This window comes from Bos taurus, chromosome 3 (genome assembly GCF_002263795.3).
Source record: "Bos taurus isolate L1 Dominette 01449 registration number 42190680 breed Hereford chromosome 3, ARS-UCD2.0, whole genome shotgun sequence".
Taxonomy (NCBI): Eukaryota; Metazoa; Chordata; class Mammalia; order Artiodactyla; family Bovidae; genus Bos; species Bos taurus.
In genome coordinates, this window is record NC_037330.1 from 108088378 (window position 1) to 108107697 (window position 19320).

Consider the following 19320-nt stretch of genomic DNA (forward strand, 5'->3'; position numbering starts at 1 on the left):
GCACCAGAGAGCAACCCAAACAGGCAGAGGCAACATTTGAACAAAGGGGCCACTTGGAAGATAGCAGTGGCACTGGATGGGTCTTCAGGCTTTATGGCTTATCCGTCTCAGACCAAGCCCAGTTGATACCAAACAAGATGGCTCAGGCTCAGTAAACACTCGCTCTTACTGGAGTGACTACCAGGAGGACAGAGTTCAGGGCTACTGCAGCACCTGGAGAGTCGAGGGGGATGACCTGGAAAGGAGAAAACACACAGGTCGAGTCCCAAGTTCTGTTTGGAGCTGTGTCCAAACCTCTAGGTGACCCCTGAACTGTGGGTGTGTGGGGCAGACCCCAAGCAGTCCAGCTGAGGCTAAAGAGCTGGATGAAGATGACAGCTGCCATCCACTGCAGGGAAGACAGAGCTTGGAGTTAGAGCATAGCCAAGTCACTGGAATGTTAAAGCAAACAACCAAATACTCTTCCAAGAAGTGTAACAGAATCCTGAGTCTCTGCAGCATATCATTTGCAATGTCTAGGGTTATCCAAAATTAGTAAACATAAGACATAGGAGAACATTACTTCTACTCAAGAGAAAAGTTCATTTATGGACTATGGAGACTGACCCCAAGATGAGCCAGATGATAGAACTAGTGGACAGGCATTTATAAGTAGCTCTTAAAATGCTCAAGCATATTAAGGATTGCTTGTAATGATTTAATAAATAGGAACTCTTAGCAGAGAGATAGAAACTATAAAAAAATGTGCCAAATGGGAATTCTGGAACTGAAAATATATCAAAATTTAAAAATTCACCAAATGGGTTCAACAGCAGACTGGAAATAACAGAAGAAAGAATCGGTTGAACTGAAGAGAGATGAATAGAAATTAACCAATCTGAAGCCCCCCGCCCCCCCCCCGAAAAAAAGCACTTTGTATGATTGTTTGGCATATTCACATTTCAGAGCTGATGCTCTAAGAGTACTGGGCCAAGATTGCCCTCTAAACCACACGGGGTAAGATTTCTGGGCATAATGTCTCCTTAATATCAGAGATCATGGGAAATGGTTGAGGTATCCACTCCCTGACTGGGACTTGACACATGACTGAGGAGCTTTCTGGAGCCCTGAGGTCACCAGTGAGGAACCACATGAGGGGACATTGAGAACTTGTGAAAAAGGAAAGCATTTTCTATCCATAATTTACAACAGCAAGAGAGAGCCCTGTTTTTCTCCCCTGGGATCAAATTATATGTTGTGTCCTTGTCTTCCAGCGTTTAGTCTTTCAGACTAAGACCAAAGTTCCTTGAATAGGATGGATTTTGCCTTGCCTGCTTTAAAAGAAATGATAATGAGTTAAAATTAAATGATATATTTTTATGAGATCATCATTTTCCAGGTTCCTGGGCAGCCTACATGTTTCTGTGTGTCCTGGGTATGAATTTGGGCTGAAGCTCTGAGGAACGGCCCACTGGGCCTGTTGGCCCCTGAGCCTCAGGATCCATCCTGTCCCCAAACAGCTCAGTGTTCTCATGTCTCTTGCTCCAGGCCACAGAGGCTCAACCTGTTCTTCGCTCCTAACTTGAGGGGGTGGTTCCAGCTCGCTCTGCCCCCAGGGTTATTGCCCTGAAGCCTGGCAGTGGCTGAGTCAGTCCCTTTGGCACTTACCTTTTTTAATTAAAAAAAAAACCAACCTGTTTATGGAGATATAATATACATACAGAAAAGTACACCTGTCATAAATGTACAGCTTGATGAGTCATCACAGTTCATCATATTCCTGTAACTGTCACAGGAGGGAAAGTGTGGGGACAAGAGGATGGTCACATCTGAGTCCCCTGGACGGCCACCAAGTGTAGGTCCTTGGCTTTGTGCAGGAAGGAATTCAAGAGCGAGCCATAGTAGAGTGAAAGAAGGGCTCTTCAGGGAGCAAACTCTTCAGGGAGTACTCAAGAGTGTGAACCATCTCGGAAGGCAAGAGAGGCCCAAGAGGCAGCAGGGTATCGGGCTGTCCGAATTTATAGGGGTGGGTAATTACATAGGCTAATGAGTAGGAGGAGTATTCCAGCTATCTTGGGGAAAGGGTGGGGATTTCCAGGAATTGGGCCACTGCCCACTGTTTGACCTTTATGGAAGACAACTCATGGCCATTTTGGACCTAGTTATTTGTAATCACTTTATGCTGTGTCCTCAGGCCATGCCACTGGGCTTCCCTGGTGGCTCAGCAGGGAAGAATCTGCCTGGGAATGCAGGAGACACAGGTTCCATCCCTGGGTCAGGAAGATCCTCTGGAGAAGGAAATGACAACCCACTCCAGTATTCTTGCCTGGGAAATCCCATGGACAGAGGAGCCTGGTGGGCTACAGTTCCACGGGATCGCAAGAGTCGGACTCAACTGAGCGACTAAACAACAACAGGCCATGCCATTCTTTTAAAGGTTGTGCCCTGCCCCTTCCTGTGTCATAACCAGCATGCAAATCAACAAGTACAACATTCCCAACACCCTAGAAACCCCCATCAGGTCCCTTAACAGCCGTTACCTCTTCCTAAGGATAACCACTATCCTGGCTTCTCACAACCTAAGATGAATTTTGCCTGTTTTTATGTTTTCTATAATTTGAATGTGGCCTATACTCGTTAGTCCTGGCTTCGTTCTTGCAACATTTTGTTTGAGGCATTAACCCATGTTATTGCATAAAATAATATATAGATTATTTGTTCTCATTGTTGAAGAGTTACTCAGTTTCAGTTCAGTCGCTCAGTCATGTCCAACTTTTTGCGACCCCATGAACCACAGCACGCCAGGCCTCCCTGTCCATCACCAACTCCTGGAGTTCACCCAAACCCATGTCCATTGTGTCGGTGATGCCATCCAACCATCTCATCCTCTGTCGTCCCCTTCTCCTCCTGCCCTCAATCTTTCCCAGCATCAGGGTCTTTTCCAATGAGTCAGCTCTTCTCATCAGGTGGCCAAAGTATTGGAGTTTCAGCCTCAGCATCAGTCCTTCCAGTGAACACCCAGGACTGATCTCCTTTAGTATGGACTGGTTGGACCTCCTTGCAGTCCAAGGGACTCTTGAGTCTTCTCCAACACCACCGTTCAAAAGCATCAATTCTTCGGCACTCAGCTTTCTTCACAGTCCAACTCTCACATCCATACATGACCATTGGAAAAACCATAGCCTTGACTAGACGGACCTTTGTTGACAAAGTAATGTCTCTGCTTTTTAATATGCTAGGTTGGTCAAAACTTTGCTTCTAAGGAGTAAGTGTCTTTTAATTTCATGGCTGCAATCACCATCTGCAGTGATTTTGGAGCCCAAAATAAATTTTAGAGCCACTATTTCCACTGTTTCCCCATCTATCTGCCATGAAGTAATGGGACTGGATGCCATGATCTTAGTTTTCTGAATGTTGAGCTTTAAGCCAACTTTTTCACTCTCCTCTTTCACTTTCATCAAGAGTCTCTTTAGTTCTTCTTTACTTTCTGCCATAAGAGTTGTGTCATCTGCATATCTGAGGCTATTGATATTTCTCCTGGCAATCTTGATTCCAGCTTGTGCTTCCTCCAGCCCAGCATTTCTCATGATGTACTCTGCATATAAGTTAAATAAGCAGGGTGACAATATACCGCCTTAATGTACTCCTTTTCCTACTTGGAACCAGTCTGTGGTTCCATGTCCAGTTCTAACTGTTGCTTCCTGACCTGCATACAGGTTTCTCAAGAGGCAGGTCAGGTGGTCTGGGATTCCCATCTCTTGAGGAATTTTCCACAGTTTATTGTGATCCACACGGTCAAAGGCTTTGGCATAGTCAATAAAGGAGAGAGAGAGGTTTTTCTGTAACTGTCTTGCTTTTTTGATGCTCCAGCAGATGTTGGCAATTTGATCTCTGGTTCCTCTGCCTTTTCTAAAACCAGCTTGAATATCTAGAAGTTCATGGTTCACGTATTGCTGAAGCCTGGCTTGGAGAATTTTGAGCATTACTTTACTAGCATGTGAGATGAGTGCAATTGTGCGGTAGTTTGAGCATTCTTTGGCATTGCCTTTCTTTGGGATTGGAATGAAAACTGACCTTTTCCAGTCCTGTGGACACTGCTGAGTTTTCCAAATTTGCTGGCATATTGAGTGCAGCACTTTCACAGCATCATCTTTCAGAATTTGAAATAGCTAAACTGGAATTTCATCACCTCCACTAGCTTTGTTCGTAGTGATGCTTCCTAAGGCCCATTTGACTTCACACTCCAGAATGTCTGGCTCTAGGTGAGTGATCACACCACTGTGATTATATGGGTCGTGAAGATCTTTTTTGTACAGTTCTTCTGTGTATTCTTGCCACCTTTTCTTAATATCTTCTGCTTCTGTTAGGTCCATAACATTTCTGTCCTTTATCGAGCCCATCTTTGCCTGAAATGTTCCCTTGATATCTCTAATTTTCTTGAAGAGATCTCTAGTCTTTCCCATTCTATTGTTTTCCTCTATTTCTTTGCACTGATCGCTGAGGAAGGCTTTCTTATCTCTCCTTGCTGTTTGGGTGTTTGCTATGACCAGTGCATTCTCTTGGCAGAACTCTGCCTTGCTTCTTTCTGTACTCCCAGGTCAAATTTGCCTGTTACTCCAGGTGTTTCTTGACTTCCTACTTTTGCATTCCAGTCCCCCATAAGACATCTTTTTGGGGTGTTAGTTCCAGAAGGTCTTGTAGGTCTTCATAGAAGTGTTAAACTTCAGCTTCTTCAGCATTACTGGTTGGGGCACAGACTTGGATTACCATGATATTGAATGCTTTGCCTTGGGAACGAACAGAGATCATCCTGTCCTTTTTGAGATAGTATCCAAGTACTGCATTTTGGACTCTTGTTGACTATGATGGCTACTCCATTTCTGCTAAGGGATTCCTGCCCGCAGTAGTAGATATAATGGTCATCTGAGTTAAATTCACCCATTCCAGTCCATCTTAGTTCGCTGATTCCTAGAATGTCGATGTTCACTCTTGTCATCTCCTGTTTGACCACTTCCAATTTGCCTTGATTCATGGACCTAGCATTCCAGGTTCCTATGCAATTTTGCTTTTTACAGCATCAAACCTTGCTTTCATCACCAGGCCCATCCACAACTGGGTGTTGTTTTGCTTTGGCTCCATCCCTTTATTCTTTCTGGAGTTATTTCTCCACTGATCTCCAATAGCATATTGGGCACCTACCGACCTGGGGAGTTCATCTTTCAGTGTCCTATCTTTTTGCCTTTTCATACTGTTCATGGGGTTCTCAAGGCAAGACTACTAAAGTGGTTTGCCATTCCCTTTTCCAGTGGACCACATTCTGTCAGACCTCTCCACCATGACCCGTCTGTCTTGGGTGGCCCCACATGGCATGGCTTAGTTTCACTGAGTTAGACAAGGCTGTGGTTCGTGTGATCAGATTGGCTAGTTGTCTGTGATTGTGGTTTCAGTCTGTCTGCCCTCTGATGCCCTCTCTCAGCACCTACCATCTTACTTGGGTTTCTCTTACCTTGGATGTGGGGTATCTCTTCACGGCTGCTCCAGCAAAGCGCCTGAACAGTTATTATACTAAATGAATATGAGTATGTTCTGTCTCCTGCCCTTGGGCATTTGGAAAGTTTCTAGTTTGGAGCTGTTACAGTAGTACTGCTGTGAAAATTCTTGTACATCATCTTCTGAAGTCACAGACTCATTCCTTTTAAACAGTGTTATTCCTGTAATGATTCATAAACAAGTAGAACAACAAAAAAAATAACAACCATGAAGAAGTTGCAAAGCTTGCGGCTTAGTGGCAAGTTGTTAGCTCACTATGTTTCAAACTGGATGGTGCATCTATATTGGGTTATGAAATAGTGGGTTATAATCAACATTTTGAGAACAGCAATAAAATAGAAAATAGAGAAGACATTGCAGATCATAAGGACAGGCTCTGTTTCATAGACTTTTGTTTCAGTTATACATTCATATGTATGTAATATATTTTATAAATTATATATAATATAAATTATTATATATACCCACTTTAGTATTCTTGGGCTTCCCTGGTAGCTCAGATGGTAAAGAATCCTCCTGCAATGCTTGAGACCTGGGTTCGATCCCTGGTTTGGGAAGACCCCCTGGAGAAGGGAATGGCAACCCACTCCAGTATTCTGGCCTGGAGAATTCCATGGACAGAGGAGCCTGGCAGGCTACAGTCCATGGGGTAGCAAAGAGTCAGACACGACTGAGTGACTTTCACTTTCATAAATTATTATAAATTATATAATTTCCTACTTTGTGTCATGATGAAAGGTTTCAAGGCGTTTTCTTGGCCTGTGATTCCTCACTCCCTCTGGACTAGAGGCTGGAAGCCTTACATAGGTTTCTGCCTTCGTGTTACAAAGAATACGAACAAACATTTTGGCCAACCCTATATCACACTGGTCATCAGCGTCACTGAACTTCTTGGAATCTTGCTTTTGTCACTCTTGCTCTCCAGAACGCGGAGTGGAGGTGGACCGAAAGAATTACTGTTTTCCCCTTCCCTTAAATAAACTAAAGGGAAGCCTAGAGGTGGTTATTTCATTTGGTGCCTGGCAGGAGTCAAGCCCTCAGGAATCTAGGTGTTTTGGTTTTTCATAGCTTTTCAAAATGCCTCCGACCTTTTCTTAACTGTAAGTTAGAACGAAACTGGAATGCCAGTGGTGAGGATAAGGCCGTTATAATTGTCTGTTATTAGGTTTCTTTATATTGTTTGATTCAGCACCATGGGTACATATTAGAATATTATAGATGTTATATAATAACCTTGAAAGATATTCACAATACATTATTATTATTACATGAGAAAAGCAAGTTCCGAGTAGTAGATATTATACAACCCCACTTTCATGTAGGATTTTATCTTTCAGAGCAGGGATCAGCAAACTTTTTTTTTGTAAAGGGCCAGATAGATGATTTCAGCTTTGTGGCCCATACATTCTCGGCATAACTCCTCAGCTCTGCCATTGCAGTGCAGAAGCTATAGAGAGAATTCAAAAGTGAGCCAGAGTGCCTATTCCAGTATAGCTTTATCTGCAGAAACAAGCATTCAGCCAGCAAGTCAGTTTGTCAACTCCTGCTTCAGAGTGTTTGAAGACCCAGATCTTCAGTGTCTGAGGCTTAGGGGAATAAATGTCACCTTAGGAAAAGAGAAGTTAGAAACAGAAGCATAGCCAAAGATCATTCTCGTCCTGCTGCTCTGTGCTGCCTCGTGCTGCAGACCTGCTTTTGGATGTGCGCCTCATACGTTTGTCTCTGTCTCTGACACAGGGCCAGAATCTCAGCACTCTCTCACCAGCAATCATTTTTGGACCAATGTTCCAGAAGTCAGATGACCCGGCAATTCAGGAAGATCCTCAACAGACAGGTTTGTTGCACAGACTCTCTTCCCCCTCAGATCTCTGCACTGGGAAGGAGAATTCACACTTGTTGACACGGTAGATGTCAAGCACAGTGATATATTTCAGGTCCTTTGAATGAAGTGTACTTACATTGAGGGATCAGAGAAGGATGGGCTTTTTAGCTCAATTCCATTTTTTTCTTTCCCCTGCTTCCCTCATCAAGGGTTTACTTGAGGATCTACTTTTCCTGGACCCTCAAATGAAGAACGTCCCCTTTTCCAAAAGTTTTCGTTGACTTCAAAAAGTGAGAGGAGTTGTGAGCACTTTCTTCTGATGTGACACCCCATTCATGAGTGCGTAGAATCCACAAACCAAACTTCAGATATGTAGATCAGATTGTGTTTGAATGAAAATATGTCCCTGAAGCTTCACAGTAGTTAGAAAGTGTGTTCAGTGGTCATATGCCAAGAAAAGAAGGTCTAATCTCTTTTCCACAAAAGCCACAGGACACATATTTTTTATGGTTAGGTCCATACTAGGTCTATATGTTTAGAAAGTGAGGTTGAAGGTAAAGCCTGGTACTTTGACCAGAGGGGTCATTAGATGAAAAGCAGAGAGCCAGCCTGTCAGCAGTGAAGGAATCAGCTCTAACAGACTTCAGCTGTCTTTGGTGTGGCCCATAGAGACTGTGTTTTTGTGGCTTATATAAGGGTTGGAATGTGTATCTATATTTCTATTTCTTTTTCTTGCCAGCTGCCTTGATTGAAAGTTTTAATGGTGATGCGGAGTCAGTCAGTGATGTTCCGCCATCCACAAGACATTCAGCATCTTTATCTCTTCCACTTATACTGCAGCCTGGCATCTCCGAGCCACCCCAGCCTCTACTACCAGCCTCAGCACCATCTGCTCCTCTGCCTGCTCCCTCCCTAGGAACTGGTTCCCAGCAAGCTGCATTTGGCAACCCCCCTGCTCTCTTACAACCTCCAGAAGTGCCTGTTGCCCACAGCACGCAGTTTGCTGCTAATCATCAAGAGTTTCTTCCGCACCTCCAGGCACCGCAGCCCATCGTACCAGGACTCTCTGTTGTTGCTGGGGCCTTGGCGTCAGCAGCGGCAGTGGCATCAGCCATGGCAGCACCACCCCAACCACAAAGTACTACTGAGCCCCTGCCAGCCATGGTCCAGACTCTGCCCCTGGATGCCAACTCTGTCCTAACCAGTAATCCCACTATAACCATCACCCCGACTCCCAGCGCGGCTATCCTGCAGCCCAGCCTGGTCATGGGAGAGCAGAACTTACAGTGGCTACTGAATGGTGCCACCAGCACGCCGCAGGCTCAAGAGCAAATTGTAAGTATGAGGTGGAAAGGGACCCAGTGGGCGAAGTGTATGGGTGGGTGACGTGTTCAGAGGCCTTTACGTCAAAAAAGGAAAACGGCTGTCATTTCTACCCCGAAACACATCATTCTACCAGTCGTTTGCCCCATAATCAAGCAGCGTAAATCCCGGGATGTTGTGGTCAATACCTATAATAGAGGGCCAGAGAAACAATTTTCAGATTTACCTAGGTATTTCAGCTGTGGTCTGATTCTGTCAGCTCTGACAGGAGAGCCCGAGAACGTTCTCCAAGGCAGAGTCCAGCCTAGGCTGAGGGACTGATGGGACCTCATCAGATGGAAACAGACCACAGTGGCCAAGTCAGAAGTAATCTGTGCTCCCAGAATCCATCGTAGAGCCATTTTCTACCCAAGTGTGTGGTCTCAATGGCTAAGGACGTGATGTGGTTGTTCAGCTGAGTATATTTTGAGGGCCTGCTGTATACCAGATACCACATAGGATACTCTTGGAAATCTGGAAAAATGAAAAAAAAACATGATTTCTTTTTGATAAAAACTTATATTCTAGTTAAAGAGGCTAAAATGCCTAAAAGAAAGTTAATGCTACCAGTAGATAAAGTGTCAAATAATAAAAATAATGGTAATAAAAAATAACAATGGCTGTGACCTTTGGAGCCCTTACTGTATGTCTGGGCTTCCCGTGCTAACTAAGCACCTATTGAAATTGAGGATCTAACGTGCCAATTATTACCTTAGGGACCTTATTTTTAGATTATATATATATTTTAGGTTTTACCAAACAAATAGTAAGAACTTCCATACACTTCCTGCTCCCTGCCCACCCCCAGCCTAGTTTCCCTCATTTTTAACAGCTTGTATCAATGTGGTACTGTTATTGTAAGTAAATTAATATTGATAAATGATTATTAACATCTGTATATGTTTGTATCTCTACAAACATATAGATGTCACCCCCCCATGTTAAGTATTTTAATCACAGCAATCCTAGGAAGTAGATATGATTTTATCAATGGAGAGCTGAGACCCAGAGAAGTTAAGTGACTAGTCCAAGGTCACACAGCTTATAAATGGCAAAGCCTAGGCAGACCAGTCCCAGAATCCATGCTCCTGATTGCTGCCTTGTGCTGCCAGATGAGGGGTTCAGAGACTAAGGGCTTGCTGGGTGGCCATACGCGCCAGGTGAGCCTTCTTGAGGTGTGAGCAGGAATTAAGTGGAGGAAAGGCTGCACTGAGCAGGAGTAGGTCTGGGCGGATGTATGATGCTGCCAAACGAACCGGAAAGGCAGGAGCACTTTCCGGTTGGCAAGAGCACTCGAGTTCCATAAATGGGATGGGCGCCACCACCTCTGGAGGCACTGTGGTTCCAGTTTCAGATGGCCAGAGTCCTTAGAACGGCCTCTTCAGCATTGTGATCCAACCTGCCTCCAGGTGGTTGGGTTTTTTGGTTGTTACTATTGTTTTCATTATTTAAAATTATTTTCAGGGACTTCTCAGGCAGTCCAGTGGTGAAGGCTCCGCACTTTCACTGCAGAGGGCAGCCCCTGGTTGGGGAACTAAGATCCCGCATGCTACACGACACGGCCAAAAAAAAATTTTTTTTTCCCATTATTTGTACTGTTCTTTATTTGCAGATGGCTGTATACAGAAAATGATCCTACTATCTCATTTATGATCATGGCATTTTTTTTTTTCTATTTTCTTCCAGTTTTATTGAGATACAATTGATAGATAGCAGAGTATAAGTTTGAGGCGTACAGCATAATAATCTGACACACGTTTAGTGAGCATCCATCATCACATGATAGATACAAAGTTAAAGATACAGGAAAAAATGTCTGAGTGTGAGAACTTCAGGGTTCACTGCTTAAGGAGCTTTCGTATATCACATACAGCAGTGTTAATCGTGTCCATCACATTGTGCCTTGTGCCCCTCGTACGTGATCTCTTAACTGGAGGTCTGGCTCTTCACTGCTTTCATCCAACTCCCCGTCTCCTCACCCGGCCCCTGCCTCCTGTAAGCACAAAACTGATCTTTCAGTGAGTCTGTTTGTTTGTTTTGAAGTACAATGGACCTGCCTCTGTTCCTGTTAGACAACGCAGTGATATTTCTGTACATTTCAAAGTGATCACCGTGATAAGTCTAGTCACCATATGTGACACCACCACACATGTCACCATCCAAAGGTTTACATACTTACTGCCTATATTCCCCACACTGTACCTTTCATACCCATGACGTGTGTGTTTTGCAACTGGCCTTTTGCAGTTTTTACTCCCCCTCGCCTGTTTCTCTCCTCCCCTCTGGCAACCACGTGCATCCATGGTTTCTTTATCTCCTTTTTCTGGATCTGTGCTGCCCTGGGGAATTGCATGGAACAGCTTATTATTTTTCCACCCAGTTCATTTTCATGTGAGCTTCCCTGGTGGCTCAGACAGTAAAGAATCCGCCTGCAATGTGGGAGACCTGGATTTGATCCCTAGGTTGGGAAGATCCCCTGCAGGAAGGCATGGCAACCCACTCCAGTATTCTTGCCTGGAGAATCCCCATGGACAGAGGCTACAGTCCATAGGGTCTCAAAGAGTGGGACATGACTGAAGTGACTTGCACATGTTCACTTTCATGTATTTGTATGTGAGTCTCATTCCTCCATAATTGTTTCAGAATGTCTTCCCCTATAACTTGCGTTCATATTCCTCCTAGACTCATCCTAGAGGCACTTTTTATTTTCCTTAAAAGGACGAAAGATAAAGCCCTTTTTAATATGACTTGGAGAAAGCAAAAACCCTATAGCAGTTGAATAGGAAGTGTACTAAAGTGAGGGGTGATTTCTGGGCACAACTTGATGGTCCTACTTAGTAATCATATGTATAGCTAGTATTTGCTGAATCCCCATGGTATGCCCCAGGCTTCATATGCATCATCTCATTTCATCCTTTTGGGGCCTTTGGGAGAGTCTTTGGGTTGTCATCCCAGTTTTTACAGGTGAGGAAACCAAGACTAAGAGGTTAAATTACTTTCCTGACATCAAAAACTAGTAAGTGACCAAGCTTGAACTTGAATCCTGGTGAGGCTAAGTCCAGGGCTCACCCTTGAGCACCATCCTGTGCAGCTTATACCATACTGCCTAGGGCCTTCATAGGTCTTCTGCCTATGAGAGGAAGTCTTGGCCTGTCCTTAGCATGCAGCTTAGTCCTCAAGGGGTAAAAAGAACTTCGGGAGTCAGCAGGGAGTAGAGAACTTAGAGGGGAAACTAGCCCTCAGGCTCCCCCTGAGAAGACCGTCCACTTGAGAAAAGCAACCTTGGAGGAGCCTTTGTGCACATAGAACCTACTGGATTAAGCAGCTGGGAGACAGCCAAGGAGTAGGGGACAAAGACGGCTACATTGTTAGCACTGAATGTCCAGCAGTGTGGTGACCTCATGTCAGAGCACAAACAAAACATCGCTCAGTGCAAAAATCCTGAACACTGAGGGTTTTCTGTCCTCATGGATGACTGTTACAAGTGGGGAGGTGTCATGTCCTTGGGGATCTATCATATTTGAGTAGCCATAAATGTGATTTTTTTTCCCCCCAGCAGCAAGCATCTAAAGTTGAGAAGGTGTTTTTTACCACTGCAGTACCAGTGGCCAGTAGCACAGGTACGTAATTCTGTGTTAGCTGTAAATGGAAGTCAACTCTCTGGGCCCCCTGAGGCACAGTTAGTTAATCTTGCTTTGCCCTGGATTTTAATTTCTTTTAAATTACATTTTAATTTCTTTTAAATTACATTTATCATGTATTGTCTTTCTGTTAGAGTATTTCATATTCTTAAAGCTATTGAAAGTTACTGCACTTATAGCATAAATACCACATTTAACATTCTTTAACTAGTAATGGTTCTTTCCCTTTTACATGTAGCCTTTAATATAGCCAGAACAAAGTCTGAATCACAGTTAATGCTAAAGAGAGAAGTTATTAATTCACTGGACTCTTTTCTAATTACAGTAATGAAGAAATAGCATCTGGGTCAGAAACTCCTATAAAGCTAAAGGGTCCTTTTTCTCAAACTCTTTCTTTTATACATTAGAAAACTTAGGCTCTGAAAGATGAAACGAGTCCCCCAAAGGCATCAGTGAGTTTGTGGCAACGCCAAAGCATTTGTTCTCAGACAGGCCTTGCCCCCAACCTGTTCTCTTGCCCCGTGGTCTCTAGCTCTTTTGAGACACACAAAGCCTGTCTAAGTTCAGAGTGTGCTTGTGCACAACAGACATAGGAAAAAGAGGAGGAATGTGTGCACAAATGTGTCAGAGACCATGGCTGCAAAGATGAGCAGAATGTCCTAAAGGAGGTCAGAGCCTCTGGGGCAGGCAGGGCTAAATGGTACAGTGCCCTCTGCACACGACAGTGCCCTCAGGCCAGCCCTGAGGTATAAGCCTGCTGCAAACACTGCCTGGAGGCACTGGGAGAGGAGGGGAATGAACTCAGAGATGAGTTAAGTTCTCCAGAAGAATTGAGGCAGAAGGACGAGCTGTTGAGCCCAGAGCTTTGAAGAACGTGCAGAGAGGCGTCCACTGTGGCTGGCATGGTGGGTGCCTGGGAGAGCGGCCAAAGATGAAGCTAGGAGAATAGGGTGCATTTAGATGTGTGGCTTTTCTGTCTTGGAGGGGATGGGGAGTGTCAGAGGCTTCTTGAGGAAGAACGCGGTCCAATTTAAAGCAGAACGAAACCTGGAGCGTGGCATCCAACCCTTCCCATCGTTCTGCCTCCGCGGTGCTCAGCTAGTCTCACACCCTCCTGTCCTCTTGCCCTTGCCCTTGCCCTGCGGCTACTTGAAGAGCAGTCTCTCTCGCCTCTCTCGCAGGGAGCGCTGTACAGCAGATTGGCCTCAGTGTTCCTGTGATCATCATCAAACAAGAGGAGGCCTGTCAGTGTCAGTGCGCGTGCCGGGACTCTGCCAAGGAGCGGGCGGCCAGCAGGAGGAAGGGCTGTCCTTCCCCGCCCCCTCCCACGCTGAGCGCCCAGCCTCCTGACGGGCCCAGCCTGAAGCTGCCACCACAGACTTTCTCCCCACCCCCGATCCCCCTGTCATCCTCTTCCACTGCCGCCTCCTCCTGTGAGCAAAGCAGACAGGCGGTGACTCCTTCAGACCCGCAGACAGAGCCACTCCGTGCCATAGATATGTCAGAGTTTCTGTCCCTCCAGAGCCTGGACACCACTTCCAATCTGATTCCCATTGAAGCACTACTGCAGGAAGAGGAAGAGATGGGCCTGACCAGCAGTTTCTCCAAGTGAAAGGCCCGCATGTGCTCCCCTCCTGGAACAGGCCGAGCAGGAAGCAGGAGGTGTGTGATGCGTAACATCGTGGGGGTCAGCAATTTGAAGGATGAAGAAATCTACTGTTTGTAATCCTCACCTTTCAGACGTATTTTCTTTATTCGAATCCCAGGAGCATCCATTTTTAATGAACTGATCTTTGGAAAAAACAAAAACACAAAAAAAGGCTAAGTTATAAATGAACTGTTTGGCTGCACTGTATGTCACTTTTGCTTATTGTCATGTGAACTTGGAAATTAAGGTTACTCGTATGCATAAAAATTCTAAATGAAAGGGTGTGGTTTCCATCAATCTGATGCTGCCCATCTCTTGCACTGGGGTCTTTGTAGTTGGGCAGTGGAGTTCAGTGTATTGGATGTTGCGATGCCCTGTGAGTCTTTTGAGGCTGAAGCTTGCTTGCAAGGCCAGACCCTCACTCCATCCAAGAGGCATGTGGCAAAGGCAGGTCAGACAGCCGTGAGCTGGACAGGGATCGGGCGAGGCGGTTTTGTGGTCTGTGCTTGGTGATGGTGGAGCTGAGGGTGACTATGGCTGATGTCACCCTGCAGCCAGCAGCATCACAAACGGGCATCCAAAATCCTGGGCCGAGGCTGTGGGGACTGTCCGCTTCCTCCGGAGCCCTAGCAAGTTGTTGACTGCTCTCTGTCTGTCCCTGACACCTGTGCGGAGCAGGCTCTATCAACATGATCATACTGTTTGCTCTGGGTTCTTGCTTCTCTCTCTGCTGGTTGCCAGGCCTTGCAGATCACAGTAATGAATTTTTCTTGGGGATCATCCCTGTTTTGTCCTAGAGTGGACATGTGGTTTATGGCCAGTTGCTGGCTGGTGGTCTGCCTTCCTTGAATGGTATCTTCTTCCTCGGAGCAGAAGAGCTGCATTTTGCTGATCAGGAGAAGGTGCGGCTTGATGGGAGTGATGTTCGGTTGGCATGTCATCGGCAGGCCAGGTATCCTGGTCTTGGGTTCCAGCCAGGCTTTTGGTTGCCCTCCCCCCCCCCCCATCTCTGCCTCTCACCGCTCTGGATTTTGCATACAGCCTAGTACAGTGCAAAGAAGGATGTGACTTGCTCGGCTTAGTCATATGATTTCTAAACAGAAAAAAGAAAAAGAAAAAAAAAAAAACACAAAGCGATGATCTTCTACTCAGGGTAAAACAAAAAATTCCCCTTCCACCAAAAAGCCTGAAATGTTGCAATAAGTTATCTCATTTGGAATGTTTCATTAAGTTGTGTTATAGGGAAAAAAATTTTTTTATTTGTGTATAGAATTATATCCATCTCTCTGCCTTTGGCTCCGAGTCAGTCATTGCCTCTTAAAACATAAAATACAATCCACACTAAAATGGAAAGTTTCTCTTAACTGGCTATATTAATGTAGTCACGAGTGCTCCCCACACTCACTGAACTCAGAAACTAGGTATGGCCCAAGGTCTAACGAGGCCTCTGCCTCCCAAGGGCCTCGTCCCTGCCTTGAGCAAGCAGTAGGGTGCCACACACAGGGCTGCCCTATTGAGTCAGCGACGTTAGGCAGAAAGCAGCCGTGATTTCGCCTTCCTGTTTCACTCCCTAAGGTGACGAGATCTGCATTTGTCACTCTCCTGTTCCCTGCACCATTACTCAGGGCCAGCCAAGACAGTATCTAGAGTAATCATTTACCTGGGAGCCAGGGGCCCTGCTTTTAACAGGATGTTCAGGGACAGATTCGGATGAGAGGGCAGAGGTGGTAAATGTGACTGCCATGGAGAGAAGTGGGGTTTACTACAAGCAGCTGGTGGTTTCTCACTCCTGGGGTCTAGTCAGGAGAATCCGTTTCTTTTTTGACCCTTTGCATTCTCCTGTCCAAAAAACTGGTGGGTTCTGGGTGACCACTGACCTCAGCAGAAGTTGATAAGGCAGGAGGAACCTTCTGTTACCACAGTGGGTTCGTCTCCCTGGAAAACAGCTGCTGAGTATGGGTTGTCCTTGGCTGTCGCTCAGCCTTGAGCTTGTGGGAAGCTTTGCGGTAGGTCCCTGGCTGTTTTCTCTACACCTTCTGAGAGACAGCAGCACAGTGGGGTCCCAAGACACCTCCCCATGCGCGCACCCTAGGCTCACCTGAGATGTGGCTCCTGGGAGCTGAGGTGGAAAACAGGAGCCCGGTGAAGGCCGTCGGAAGTGCCCATGGTTGATATATTGCTTCCCCACTGCTGTGCTTGTGTTGGGTCTGCTTGGGTCAGTGACTTTTCTGCTCTCCTAAGGTTGAGGGTGGTGAAGAAGCAGAGTTTTAGGCTGACAGATTTTTCTAGTTGAAGTGTCTGCCTTTTGAGGGCGACTGATTACAGGGGGGCTTTTGAAAACATCAGGGATATGCTTAAAATGCTAGTGAGTGGTTGTGAAGAGCAGGTTTACTCCACAGGGTAGGCAGTCTCATTTCCTTCCTCTTCTCGCACTCTTCCCCACCCTACCTACCCCCTTCTATCAGCCTGGTCTCTAGTGCCAAGGGCCTTGGAGAAGAGAGGGCCACTGAAAATGGAGCCACAAAGAGCCTTCACGAAGAGTGGTTTTCAAACCCAGGAACGATTCTAGGGTGAAGCTAGGGAAGGTGTGCAGACTTCCAGCAGGTAATATCACGCCTTTTTTCTTCCCACGGTAACCTTAATCAAACCCCCCATAGACTGAGACTTTCTGCTCCCACTGGCATCTCCAGTTAGACTGCCCCTTTATAGGGTGCTAGTCAGCCTGGGGAATTTGGGGATTTGTGGGCTTGGCAGGTGGCCGCAAACTTTGGCTGGCACCACCAAATTGCCTTAGTGAATTTGGCCCTTCCCAGGTAGGTGAGGGAGGCATTGAGGGAAAGTGGCCTTACCTTTCCTGGCAGTTTGGCCAACCTCTCGGGGGCATCAGTAGTTTGATGACAGGAACTGGTGTCACTCACTGAATCCCACCCCACCCCACCTCATCCCCCCTTTAGAAGGAGATCATGGTACAAAGCCCAGGAGGGGCCTTCAGGTGTGAAGACTGCTCTGGGTAGAAGAAAGGGACTTCTTTTCACCATCTCTGGAGAGTTAATAGACTGGAGAGTTTTACTTTCAGGGTCAAGGCAGCAGACTGATGGGGATAATGGGCGGGTGGGTTTTTCTGAGAGATTTTGTATAATGCTGAATGTGTCCAAAGGGACGGGTTTGCAGAACCTCATATTGGTATATTAAAGAAATAATTTTTTAAAAAAAGCACTTTAGGTTATTTTATCTTTAACTCAATTGCTGCAATTTCTTTTGTGTGTGTATATATATACATATATATACTTTCCACAAAGTTTTATTTTTTGCTCAGAAAAAAAGTTAAATTGAGGTGTGACAAGAAAAGCACTTACCTTGGTGCAATATGTGTAGCTTGACGGTCGTTGTCCCATGTGACCCTGGCCTGGCCGCGTTTTCCACTCTATCAGCCCTGTGCTATGAGGCTGTCCATAGGGAAACACTATTATGCATTCTCAGCAACTGCTCAATCTATGCAAGCCTTCCCTGTGTGCCCAAGGGCACCCCCTCAGGCTCTCTGAAGAACTGCTGCGGGTCCTGTTTCTTCTGCTGACTGTTGAGGCCCTTTTTCATCACTTTTGCTTGGCCGTTTGCCATCTTTCCCCCTTCACCGTTACACAGTGATGCCTGAAAGGAAGAAACCGGTTGTTCCTAGGTAGACACCTGGCACTTTCTAGACTTTTACATTTGTAATCAGGTCTATTGTCCTTAATCCTAAAGACTTCTCCAGAGTCACTGAAATCATTGATTGTGGAACTGCAACAATATTGCTAATGAGTTTACAGTATTTCTACACCACCAATCAGAAATATGTTTGGGGAAGGTGGTGGGGGTCACCACCCTAGCCATCCTGTCTCTTTAAGCAAAAGCCTCCAGCCTTCATTGAATCCAGTAAACAAAGCTGTTAATAATCTGCTTTATGAACTTTCTTCCTTCCCTCTCACTCCTCTCCCCTCCCATTTTATCTTCAGTTTTCAGGCTACAATGAATAGAGAAGTTTTAAAACATATTTCAGCCAAAGCAGAAAGATTTCCATAGATCATATACAAATAGTTCTGCTATGAGATAGATCAGAAATTGACCATTCCTAAATATTGGGGAGGGGAGAGGCAACAAAACTGAATTAAGCATATTTCTGATTGGTCGTCAGTTTAGCCTTTTTTCTCTTGCATGTGTTGGGAGGCAAGAGAAGGGGTCCCATGTTTCTTCTGAAACCTTTTGGGGAAGCTGATGATCACTGTTGGGCATTTCTGTTACTCCTGTTCAAGAGAGGGCTTCTCAGTCTGCACTGAAAAAATGCAAATTAAACTGGATCTTTATGTCATTGTGTACATAGTACAAGCTTTTTTTACTGGAAGCAAAGTTTAAAACCACACACTGCCCTTTTGGTGGTGTGCTTGCTGGGCCCCAAATTGGGTGATGTCATGTCACTTTCTCAGCTCAATGCAGTTTCTACTCTTTTTCTTACGGGGAAATTTTTCATAAAATCTTTTCTTCACCAAACCCAGGGGTGTTTTCTGCAATATCCTTGTTATCCTCATAGTGGTGCCAGGTCCAAGAGGCCCGTCTTGCCCTTTTCCCCCGTGTCCTCAGGCCTCCCCAGGGCGCCGTTTGACACAACAGTCTACATCCTTTGTTGTGTTTTGGAGAATATGGGGGTGGGAGGTCGGAATTCAAGGTGGCTGTTATTTTTCCCTGTAAACTCCTAGTTCCTGTTTGGGGAAGGTGGCTGGAAACAGGGTTTTGCTGAATCTCTGGCTCAGATTTTCTGGCCAGGAGAGGCAGGACCCACAACAACCTTCTTTTTTTGACACACACTAGTCATTGGCCAGAGGTCTTGGTTGAAAGTTTTTTAAAATCCCAAATAGTTTTATTTGGATTATGTAAAAGCCTACCAAATTTATTTGTGAAACATGGGAACAACGGACTTCCACTGAGCGATATGAAAACGTTACAGGTTCAGTACTTCCAAAGGAAGAAACCTCTAAACCCAAAAAAGAATAAATATGAATTTGTATTTTTGAAGAATGTGAAATAATGGTGTTTGCTTAATTGCTCATTTTGTATAAACTTAATATTGTACTTTAAAATATCTGCTAAGAAGTGAAAATTTAACTTTTTGGAATTGAAAAAAGCAATATTAAATACTAATGAAATCCTAATTAAATGCTTATTTAAATCTGGTAGTATCTGTGGCATTTCTTCCCAACCCTACCCATGGCTGACAGTTTTCAACCACTTCCCCACTCCCCAGGCATCAGAGTTTTTAGAGGGGACAGAAAGGAAAGGTCGGTCAC

General features: G+C 45.3%; 1 protein-coding gene across 3 annotated transcripts in view; it reads left to right on the forward strand.

Annotated features, from left to right (window-relative positions):
* The window catches only part of MTF1 (metal regulatory transcription factor 1), a 44559-nt gene extending 25350 nt beyond the window's left edge, over positions 1-19209 (forward strand). The window contains exons 8-11 of one of the 3 annotated variants that reach the window (XM_059883250.1): positions 7267-7363; positions 8091-8686; positions 12270-12333; positions 13536-19209. In XM_059883250.1, the coding sequence (XP_059739233.1) occupies positions 7267-7363; positions 8091-8686; positions 12270-12333; positions 13536-13966 (1188 nt within the window). In that variant the 3' untranslated portion in view covers positions 13967-19209. The remainder of the gene's footprint in view (positions 1-7266; positions 7364-8090; positions 8687-12269; positions 12334-13535) is intronic. The other 2 variants (XM_005204693.5, NM_001035080.2) reach the window with 2 other exon arrangements.
* The last annotated feature ends 111 nt before the right edge of the window (positions 19210-19320 follow it).